Raw genomic sequence first — 12,793 nt, forward strand, 5'->3', positions numbered from 1 at the left:
CATGTAACATAACTTATTTATATGTTAATTTAACAAGGTAAAACTTGGTTTTTCAAAGTATAAGTATTTTTTAGAAAAAATGGTCATTAAATGATTTTGTTGTAACAAAAATGTTTAACTTCATATGTTTCACTAATGTTTCACTTATGCCGTATGATTTTGAATACAAACAAAGGTATTTACAGTTCATAGTCTTAAAGAAGAACTCGATCCAAGAAGATGGCAATTTGAATCAACGAAAACGGATTTGTAACGAAGAAACTATGACCGAAACAAAATTGGTTATCCTAGATCATTTCAACTACGGGATCAATTGGAAAAAAATGATATAAATCACATATTTCTAAGATAACATGATATTTTATATATATGTACTCATAATTTAATTTTATATGGTTCAGGATCACCCGTAAACAATACGAGAAGATTAATCATAAGATCCCATGATTGTACGCAACACGTCATTTGACAACACCGGTACTTTATGTACGCAACACGTCATTTGACAACACCGGTACCATGGGTCAAGATTAATCTCGACCAATACATATACGATGGGGTTTTATTTATTTCGTTGGGGGTTTTATTTATTTCATTGCGGGTATATTAAACATCTAAAAATGAACCATTAAAATTGAATTACTAACAACGAACTGCTAACTACGGACTAAGGAATTATTCAAAGTATTAAAAGTATAACAAGTATATATATTTATAACGTTTGTTTAAAAATGAAAACATATTGATATATTATATATGGATAGGTTCGTGATATCAACCGGAAGACCGAGTCAAAATATATATATCATCAAGACAAGAGTGAGTATATAGTCCCACTTTTAAACTCTAAATATTTCGGGATGAGAATACATGTATTTTATGTTTTACGATATGGACACAAGTAACTGAAAAATATGTTCTACGTTGAGTTGTACCACTGGCATACTTCCCTGTAGCTTGGTAACTAATATTTACAGCGGTATTGTAAACGCGAATCCTGTTGATAGATCTATCGGGCCTGACAACCCCAACCGGACTGGACGACCAGTATTCAACGGTTGCACAGTACTTCGTTTTGTGACTACACTTGGTACGGTGTAGTAAGATTTCATATTAAAGGGAATATGCGACGTGAAAATGTTAAGTATGGTTACCGAGTGCTCAACCACTTAGAATACTTTTATTAAACTGTTTATATACGAAATCTTGTGGTCTATATATATATATATATTGCTGCCGGCATTAAACCTATATCTCACCAACTTTATGTTGACCTTTTAAAACATGTCTATTCTCAGGTGATTTCTAAAGCTTCCGCTGCATCATGTTGGATCTAACCAGGATCTTGCGTACGCATGTTTGTGTCAAAAATAAAACTGCATATCCGAGATGTTGTATTGTAAAATATGCTAGAAACCGTGTTGTTGTCATCATTTGTAAAGTTTGTAAGTCGAAGATTATCGCTAAACGTTAATCTTCTTTTTATTGTCTTAAGCTTGTAACAAAAATAATGGTTATGGTTTGTAATGTATAATATATGCAGTTTTCTTTCAAAAATGTCTCATATAGAGGTCAATACCTCGCAATGAAATCATACGTTATCTAACGCGTTCTTATGGTTAAGGACGGGTTATGACAAATAAAATTTCAGTATAAGTATATTTTTATATACAAAATATTTATTTGTTATAATAATATAATAACAATAATGATAATGAAATTTTAAATAAAAAAGTAGTTTTAATAATAATAGTTTTAATAATAATATAAATCTTAATAAAATAATAATTTTAAATGATACTTTTGATAATACTAATAATTTTAATGAAAATGAAAATTCTAATAAAAATGATAATTTTAAAAATAATGATTCTTTTAATAATAATAATAATAAAAATGATAATAATAATAATAATTCTAATAATGATACTTATATTGATAATAATAATCATACTTATACTAATAATAATAATAATAATAATAATAATAATAATAATAATAATAATAATAATAATAATAACAATAATAATAATTTAAATTTTTTTATTCTAATAATAATAATAATAATAATAATAATAATAATAATAATAATAATAATAATAATAATATTAAAATTGAGTAAACTACCTTTAAGCTTTTCCTAAAAAAAATGCCTCAGACAGGGCTCGAACCCACGACCTCTCGTTCCACACAAACACTCCTAACCCATGCTCCATTGTTTTATTTCTTATCAAATTAGAATTTTATTTCTTTTAACTCGATTTTTGGTTTTTTCTCTTTTCCACTAGCATCACCACAATCATCATTGATCCTTTTGTCATGATCATAGCTAAATCATTATAATATCATTAACATCATCATCATCATCGTGACACCATGATCATTCATCACCTATCGCTATTTGCGTTTTAAACTTAAATCGAAAGCAAGCAGCAAAACAATTTCGGCCCAACTGAAAAACATTGGCCCAACAACAATTAATCGGCCCAACATGTTTGAATACTTACATGGCCCGAAATAAACTAATGGCCCAACCAAAAATCTGTATCAATTCAATATCCTTTTTCTTAAAAACAAAACAAGTGGGGTTCGGTTTATATTATTAACACGTAACAGAAACTAATCAAATTGCAGCTTTCATAATCGATTACTATATCTACAGGAATGATTCAAAAAGATGATGGTGCTTTGTTTTGTTCGATCAGGAAGAAAGTAGACAGGTTCCTCATCATCTTTACACGTATTTTTACTGTTTCACCGAAACAATAACAACAGCGAAGTAGTAGCATGACCATGGTGGTTTCGAAGGTGGTTGCGGTGGTGGTGGCTATGGTGATTCAAAAGGAAACAGAAAATGAAAAGATAACAAATACCAATTTGATGGTGGTGGCTCGTGAGGTTGTGATAAAGCTGGAGAAGAAGTGATAATAGGAAGTGGGTGTGGTTTATTTTGGTGACCTTCGACAATTAAGGGAAGGCTAAAGAAACAGGAGACAACAACACCGATGGTAGTAGCCTTGTGGTGTCTTCGGACTGTTTTGGTGGTTATTCGAAGGTAATGATTTCGAGCAGAACTTGTAGAAATTATAGATACAACGATGAGTGTTGGTGGGTTAATGGTGGTTTGGTGTCGGTTCTATGTTCATCGAGCAAGAGGGATGGTTATGGTCAATTAACATGGTGATGGGTTTAAGTGGTGGTTGGATTGTGGTGGTGTTAAAGGCCGAAAGAGTGGTGATCGTATGCATGAAAAAAAATGGTGGTGTTTGGTTATTCACAGTTGATCGAGAGATGAGAGTTGTGGTGATGGTATCAAATATATCTCCTCATATGTATATATGTATATATATATATATATATATATATATATATATATAAAATACATATAGATAATAGATAGATTGAAGAAACAAACACAGTATTCAGTTAAGCACAGTATCAAATAGTAATATTAATATAAAAACGGATGAATGAAGCAAGTAGTAGTACAAGTGGGCACAGAAAAAAAAACATAATAATAATTATAATATATAATAATAATAAGCGCGTGTGAATTGAATATAGCAGCCTCCATTTTGAAATCTTGTGCCGACAGTTTTTACGGACTATTATTTCGTACCCGTTGTTACACAGTGGCGGATAAAAAAAGTCTTCAGAAAAATCTCATATTTTTAAATTAAATATATTTAATTATTCTAGTCATTATTTTATGAAAATAATCATTAATTGTTTAGATAAAAATTAACTCAACTGCCCACGCTCGATCCTGAGTAAAATATAAAAAAGTTCTAAAATTTAACAAATAGTTCATGAATACATTTTTAATAAGCCTATAATTTATATCACTAATTTTCAGATCACCGTTTATTTTTAAAATCACATAAGTTCATTTTTAACTTGATTAATAACTATCAAGATGACAAACGAGTGCTACGAGCGTTTATTAAATAAATTCTAAATCATATATATATATATATATATATATATTTATATATATATATATTCAATATACCTTTCATATATATATATATATATATATATATATATATATATATATATATATATATATATATATATATATATATATATATATATATATATATATATATATATATAGATTTATAGTAATATCATATATTATTTTTATTTACACAAATGAATTAAATCACATAAGTTTCTCTTTCATATATATATATATATGAAAGAGAAACTTATGTGATTTAATTCATTTGTGTAAATAAAAATAATATATGATATTACTATAAATCTATATATATATATATATATATATATATATATATATATATATATATATATATATATATATATATATATATATATATATTTATTTAAATGTATATGTGTTTATTTACAGATAGTTGTTCGTGAATCGTTGGGAATAGTCGAAGGGTAATTGCATATATGAAAACAGTTCAAAATTTTTTTGAGACTCGACCTAACAGACTTTGTTTATCGTGTCAAAATTTTAAATCGTATCGAGAGTTTGGTTCAAAATTAGTCTAAATTTTTCGAGTCATGACATGATGGGATAACTGTTCGATCTTGCAATTCATCTATTCATATAGTCAAGACCAAAGCAGTTTGATTTAGCCTAGAAACTTAAAGTCTTAAATACATTACATGTTTGCATAACTTGAATTGTATTAAAGCAGAATACTATTAATTCATCTTCTGCACCAAGATTAAAACTTGTTTGAAAAAACAATCATACCTGCTTGCAATTAATCTCTTTAGAAACTCCTAACGTCATTAGTCTTCAAAAAAAATCTGTAAACTAACCTTTTGTCACAACTATCTTCTTTTAATGTATAAAAGAGAAAAGAAAAGAGATGCAACTTACATGTATGACACCGTTCTTGCAGTTCACCCCCTACCAGCATCCCTGTATCCACTAAGAAATTATGTTCTTAAAACCCAAATTTATGCGAATCGATTATCATACTACTCGTTCCATATAACTATTCAACTAAAAAAAACGTTAATTTAAAAAGCAAAAAAAAAGAAAATCTAATTTGATATAGAAGATGAATTCTTACTTACCATAATTTACGATCAGATTAATACGAACGATTAGATGATGATTTAATGATTAAATTTGGGACTGGATTGAAATGGAGATTATCAGGATCGATTATCTTCAACATGTTTAATTTCTTCCATCTTCAAGCAATATATATCAGCGACGGCTCAACGATGAAGATGAATGAAGAAACAGTGAATGCTAGATCGAATTGGGTGACCTGTTTCAATATCGTTGAATTTGAAACGTATTAATCTTCCAACGTTGAAACGGATTGGATTTGTAGATGAAACCTTTAGATTTGAATATGATCATAGTTGATGATTTGGGGGAGAATTAGGGTTTTTTTTGTCTTGAATTTGTGGACTTTCACGTAACATTCGAGTGCTGGTGATTGATTTAGGGTTTTTTGAGAGTAGTATTATTTGTTAGAGGAATTAGGGTTTTGCAGATTCGAACACAATCGATTCAAATAAGATTTTTATCAGATCATGGGCATGTAAGTAGAGAAACGATATATATGAATTTGTTTGTTTGTTTTTGACAATTTTAGGGAGAGAGCTAGGGTTTTTTACCATATGGATGTCGTGAATGTGAATGAAGATGATTTGCTGAACCCGAAACCCATAAAATTAGAAAAGAGGCCGCCACTTTTTTGTGTGTAAGGGTAGTTTTATAATCAAACAATTCAAGGTTAGGATTATGAGGTCATAAGCAATATTAGAAAAAATTTAAGGGTGTAGATCATTAATGATTAATTTAATGAGTGGTTAAGATTAGTTTGGGCTTTTTTAAAATGACCTATTTTAGCTTTTGTTATTATATATAAAAGAGATTAAGCCGCACGTAGTACGTATCTAGTCGGCTACTAGTAAGTAGTAATACTAAATGATGACAAATCATAATTCTAGAGATTAGCAGATGTAATCGTGATTGGACAGTTTGATGTTGGTTTTTACTCTGCTTATTTTGTTGTTGAAAAAGTCGTCATAACAACCAAACATAACGAGGATTAACTATATGTGTGGGAGTTAAATAAAGCTTGTGGTTAATTTGTTAATAGTTATTATGGACACTTTGGTGAAAACCTTGCAAGGGGGACTAAAAGAGGACCAATTGGAATGCCTTGCGAAGCATGCTTTGAAATTTGATTAAGAATTATTTCCAATTCATCAATTAAACGTTTGTTTCATGTGTTTTTGCACAATAGTCATCTGTATTGTATATGCCTTTGTGACAATAATGTGATATGTATAGCTTGAAAAAAGATGTAATAGACACATTTTCTAAAAAGTATTTTGTAGACAAAGGAGATCATTTGATATGTCCAATTATAAAAATAATATGTTTGAGCAAATTGACAACTTATCTATTATGGATGATTTTTTACATTAGGTGATTGGAATACATTTCGCCTCGTCATTCACAATGTTATATCTTTCAACATTATTTGATAATTAACACTTGTGAACTATTTGTTTCATGTAATGTTCTAATGCAATTTATTTTAATTTATTGCAGACATATAGAGTATGCGCTATTACTTTGAAGAAGATTCAAGTATACTAATAATAAAGCAAACATCTTTTGCTCTCTATACAATTCATCAAGACGCTAGGAGATAACAATCATGGAGTGATCTACAGAAAACTCGATCAAAAGTTTAACTACAAAGTCAAGCTTTTTTTGCAGTATTATGGCTTTCAACTTCACGTTATTTTATTTTTTCGATTGTAACTTGTCTTCGTTATTATTATTAATTCAACATTACTTCTATTATTGTTTTGATTGATTTTTAAACAACCTAAATAATACTTTATAAATTCGTATTATTTGGACAATTCGATATTTGATTTGTCCCTTACAAAATTCTCGCAAATTTTGCGGGTCTTAAGCTAGTTATTTTTTTATAAGTCCCTTTATATCTCTTTTTAAATAAACCCGTGAACTCACGTTTCTTTAAACTAATTATATATATATATATATATATATATATATATATATATATATATATATATATATATATATATATATATATATATATATATATATATATATATATGGGCAAGATCAATGGGGAAGTAACCAATTGGGGGGAAGAAAAAAAAAATTCGTTTTTTTTTTTTTTTTTTTTTGGAAATTTTTTTCCGGCATCAAGATCACACGAAAATGTGAACATTTAGTAAGGAAACTTCGAGATGAATGTTATTATTTAGGCGGGGAAACGATCGACAAAAATAACATTCAAGATAATATTGTTTCGTGAAGAATGTGAACGTTTTTTTCTTCATGTTTTGTGAAGTAAAATTTAGCCCGATTTAGAGTTTAGGGTTTAGGGTTTGGTGTTTTGGGTTTATTCCATAAACCCAAAACACCAAACCCTAAACCCTAAACTCTAAACCGTTCGTGTTAAAAACTCAATCTAAATCCTAAATCTAAACCCTAAACCCTAAATTTCTAAACCCTACTATCTAAACCTTATAAACCCTAATATCTAAACCCTAATATCTAAAACCTCAACATACGCTCGAAAAACACGATAATAGTTATATATTACTTCTTCGAGCGTTTTCCCGCCAAAATAAAAACATTTATCACAAAGTGTCTTTATTAAATGTTCATATTTTCATCCAATCTATAATGTTCGTGAACAAAGTTTTTTCAAAAAACGAAAAAAAAAATTGCTTCCCCCCGCTTCCCCCCGATTGGCTACTTCTCCCTTGATCCTACCACTATATATATATATATATATATATATATATATATATATATATATATATATATATATATATATATATATATATATATATATATATATATATATATATAAGAACATAAAAATCGATCTGCAATGCAATAAAGAACAATTTGAAATCCAAAACCTAGAAATATTTTAAGAACAACTAATTTTGCATCTTCAATATGCGGACGAAACCATTTTCTTTGGAGAATGGAGTCACTCAAATGCTTCAAATCTTATGAATCCCCTTAAATATTTTGAGGTTGCTTCGGGTTTAAAAGACAATTTTCAAAAGAGTTGTATTTATGGGATTGGGATTGATCAAAGGGAACTTACCCCACTAGCTCAACATATGGGTTGCCAAGTTGGAAAGTTTCCTTTCAAGTACCTAGGTCTACCCATTGGTTCGAAAATGAAAAAACTTGAGGATTGGCGTCTGGTCATTGATAAATTCAATAGTAGACTTTCGAGTTGGAAGATGAGATCGATGTCATTTGGGGGAAGGCTAGTTCTTATTAAAGCGGTTCTCACGAGTCTACCGTTGTACTATTTCTTGCTCTTTCGTGCCCCGCCATGTGTGTAACGACCCTGGATTTTTCAATGTTTATTTATTAATAATTATTATTATTAATACGTGTGATTAAACGAATGTATGTAATTACATTTACATGTTGCCATGATTGCCCGTACTTGACTTTTAAGTGCCCGAAACGTCTTTGTGACACCCATAACTTTCACGAATAATATTTTAGAATATTATTTACATTCATGATTAGTTTTATTAATCATTTTAATTAACTAAAGTTATTAGTTAGTTACTTGGGCTTTAATTGGACTTAATTTGTTAATTAAGTGAACTTGGGCTTTATTGGTGAAATGGACTTATGACTTTGGGCTTATAAGCCCACCCTACATTTTAAGTGGATTAACTAGTCCACTAAGACTTGTAAGTATCATTTAGATGGCAACTAGATGGATTAAGTTACACTTGGAATCTTGTTACTTCTCATTCCCATGTAAACACACCCATTAACCAACTTTTGTAAGACTTTACAAGCTAGTAACCAACAAACCTTTTCCTTCCCCCTTGACCCATTGATGCCGTCTGTTTTTCAAGCATATGGGGAGGATTTTGTTACATTTTTTTCATTACTTCAAACTCTCTCATTCTCTCATTCTCACACACACACAAAATCCTCTCAACTTTCCTCTCTTTTTCTTTCAAAATTGTAAGTAACATGAACATATTTTCTCTCTTCTTTCTTGGCCAAAACCGAATCCTAACACCCTTAAATCATCATCATTCTTTGATTGTTATAATCTTTTGTTACTTGTAATTGTTTACTTGATTATTGTTACTTACTTACTAGTTGTTTTTCTTTCTCTACTTACATGTTTTCAAGAATCAAACTACCTAGTTTATTCTTCTTTATCTTGTATTAACAAGAACATTCAAGAACTAAACTCTCTAGTTTAGGTTCTACATATAATGTTTCAAAGATTAAATTCTTGTGTTGTAACTCATACTTGTAGTTCTTGAAGTAAACTTAAAGTTTACTTTACTTAAAGATCAAACCTTGGTTGAATCTTTAAAAGTATGAACAACCCATGAACTTATTTACTTGTTTATTTAGTTACATGCACTTTAATTTATGTTTGTTGGTTGTTATTGGTCAAATGTTACTAGTTAACTTTGATCTCATATCTCTTGGAACTAAAAATTAACTTGAAAGTTCAAGAACATACAAATAAGTTTTCTTTAAATATAACCTTGTATACTTATGCTTGATCTAGACTTTTGAGTCTTGGATCTTCAAGATCTAACTAAGAACTATGTTCTACATCTTAAGATCTTGATTAGTTAGTTTATTTTCAAGTTTAGAGTTCAATATTTCTATTATAGTTCATGTAAGTGTCAAACCTAAGACTTTGATGTAACTTTGGTTCATCAAACTACATGCAACTCTTAAGTGAGTTGTGCTTCATGTCTTAGACTTGCACTAGGGTTATGATGGTCAAGACTTGGTTAAGATGATGTAGATACATCAATGAGTTGTACACTTGAAGCTATACGCATCAAGGATGAGAACCGTGATGAACATCAAGCACCAAGACCACCGGAACTCACCTAAACTTACTGTTTCTGTCCAAAACCTACTGACCTGCTGTTTCTGTAACATACCAGTAGACCTGGGCTGTTCTAACCATTATTTTCAAATAGATATTTTCAAGTAGATAACTTTTCATATAGGACTCGTCTTAATCCGAGTTACGGTTTAGGATTTATGGCCCTCCGATCGTCACTATGTCCTTTAACGTTGTGCAGAAATTTCTGACCTACTCGCACTTAGATCGTCGCCACGGTCAAACCAAGACGAGTTTGCTTCTGTAAATTTTACCACACTTAATGGACTCATAGAAAGAGCCATGGCCACTGGTCTCACCTTAATTCAGTAAGGGTAGAGGCCGTGGTGACTGACTGAAGTCAGACTTTGTTTTAAACTACTTTCATAAACGAAACCTACTTTACGCCTTTTGTTTAATGATGAATGATGATGACCCTTAAGACCTTAATTACATACTTTTAAACCTATTAAGACGAATTACTGACTTAGTACTATTTGCCTTAGGTTGAGGACCTTCGGACCGATTACTTGCACACCTTTTCCAAACCGACTTTACGACTACATTATCATTGTGAGTTATAGCATTCCCTTTTTACTTTAACTTATTTTGGGAACTGAGAATACATGCGGATTTTATGTTTTACATACTAGGCACGAGTACTTAAACTTATATATGTGTGGGTTATACAACGGCATAAACATTCCCTTTAGCTCAGTAACGTTTAATCATTGGTTTTTGAACCGTGAACGCGAATCTTAGATATGGATCCATAGGGTTTGACATCCCCACTCGGGCTAGTAGCGCTAGCATTTAACGAGTGTTTAATACTTCGTAGACATACGCACTTGCCAAGTGTACTTTCAGGGGGTATAAACGTTAAGTTAGTTACCAAGTGCCCACGGTTAACATATACTTTATCATACTATTTTGAAACGCTCGTTGTAGCACTGAAATCTCGTGGCCTACCTTACATACTGTTATACTTAAACTATAGCTCACCAACCTTTGTGTTGACGTTTTTAAGCATGTATTTCTCAGGTGCTTGAGGTTGCTTCCGCTGTGTACTAGTTGTGCTGTAGAACCCGCTGCTTAGAGTTGTTATCGCATGACTACTTATCTTGCATTCAAACTTATTTTTTTTTTCTTTTGAAACTATGTTATGTAACGACCTTTGGGGTCACGTACACTTATTTATTGCTTCTACTTAGCGAAGCATGCTTTTGGATTGTAAAACATTTGACGTTAGTTATGACGTCAGCTTTTATTAATGAATGCAAACTCTGTTTTGAAAACGCATATAGTACTTAACCTTGTAATGATCCTGTTGTTGATGGTCCGTACATGATGATTTAGTACGGGGTGTCACAATGTGTGATGAAACTACTTGAGAGTGTAAGGCGCAATTTCTTTTGGGGTGGGCCGGGTTCGGGGACCAAAATGTCATGGGTCAAATGGAAAAATGTCATAAACTCTTACGAAAATGGGGGTTTAAACATCGAGGCGTTAAAAAATAAAAACTTGGCACTTTTGGGGAAGTGGTGGTGGAGGTTTAAAACCGAAACCGACTTACTTTAGGTTAAAATAATTCGAAGTATTCATGGTTCATGTGGTGGCCTATTTTCGGATAATGTACTCTCTCACTCTACGACAATAGGTACTTGGCGAAATATTATCTTAGCAGGTTCGGCTATAGAAGACTCCCATGTCCATTTCAAAAGCTCTTTCACCAAAGTCATCGGATATGGGAGTAATACTTCCTTTTGGCATGATCACTGGATTGGCGAAGACAAATTATGCATGATGTTCCCTAGACTATATTGACTCGAACAATCTGCCCATGTAACTGTTCTTGATCATATACCTGAGGGAGGTTATGCATGGAATTGGAGAAGATCACCTACTGGACGAGCAACTGGAGAACTCGAAGACCTAACCTTGTTATTATCTTCTTTTATTTTTGATCACAGGTAGGTGGATAAATGGCACTGGTCTATGGCCTCTGATGGTGTTTTTAAATTGGACTTTAGCAGCTGAACTCGACAACCAAACTCTACCATTGTGCAACTCTCAAACCAATACTTTGAGGAATAGTCTTGTGAAAAAAAAAAATAGAAATATCTGTGTGGAGAGTGCTAAAGAAAAGACTTCCCATTAGACTCGAGTTAGGCAAAAGGGGTATCGATCTTCATAGTGTACGATGCCCGCTTTGCGACGACGATTTGGAATCCGTGGATCACTCACTCATCTTTTGTAAGCACGCTTTCGAAGTTTGGGAGCCTGTTTTCAAATGGTGGAATTTGGGTAATTTTTTGCTACTAAGGCTACATGAAATTTTCGATGGAAATGCAACTACAAATAACACACATTCGAGTTTTGGTAATAAAATTTGGCAAACTTCAATGTGGAGTTGTGCGTATCTCATTTGGAAAAACCGGAACAATATGGTATTCCAAAATAAATGTTGGAACGTACCGATAGCTCTTAACGAAATACAAGTCAAAACATTCGAATGGGTGGCAACAAGATCGAGAGGAAAGAAAATTGATTGGCACACGTGGTTAACTAATCCAAACTTCTATCTTTCGGCTTCTTAAGTTAATCAAATCTTTGAGCTGCAGCCTTTGCAACCTAAGGATGTGTTATGATGTATAGAATATTTTAGTTTTTCACCTTTGTTTTGTCGAGTTTTGTTTAGCTTAGTCGTGATTCTCATGTTGTACTGATACACTGCAGAGGCAGATCCTATGCCTCCTGATAGTTTCATGTTTAATACAATTATGCTTTTCAAAAAAAAAAAAAACTAATTAATTTTAATTGTATACAACAACAACAACAAAACCCAATACCACAATGAGTGGTGTATGAGGGAGGTGAGATGTAGACAA

The 12,793-nt window shown here is 31.4% G+C and overlaps 2 protein-coding genes across 2 annotated transcripts in view; both read left to right on the forward strand.

Moving 5' to 3' along the window:
* Positions 1 to 5,706, forward strand: part of LOC139886445 (26S proteasome non-ATPase regulatory subunit 4 homolog) — a 79,309-nt gene extending 73,603 nt beyond the window's left edge. Inside the window, exon 5 of the mRNA XM_071870267.1 lies at positions 5,595 to 5,706. Coding sequence (XP_071726368.1) covers positions 5,595 to 5,706 — 112 coding nt within the window. The remainder of the gene's footprint in view (positions 1 to 5,594) is intronic.
* Positions 1 to 12,793, forward strand: part of LOC139885790 (26S proteasome non-ATPase regulatory subunit 4 homolog) — a 178,064-nt gene that overhangs the window by 95,958 nt on the left and 69,313 nt on the right. The gene's annotated exons all lie outside the window — the stretch shown is intronic.

Source organism: Rutidosis leptorrhynchoides, chromosome 1 (assembly GCF_046630445.1).
Source record: "Rutidosis leptorrhynchoides isolate AG116_Rl617_1_P2 chromosome 1, CSIRO_AGI_Rlap_v1, whole genome shotgun sequence".
Lineage (NCBI taxonomy): Eukaryota > Viridiplantae > Streptophyta > Magnoliopsida > Asterales > Asteraceae > Rutidosis > Rutidosis leptorrhynchoides.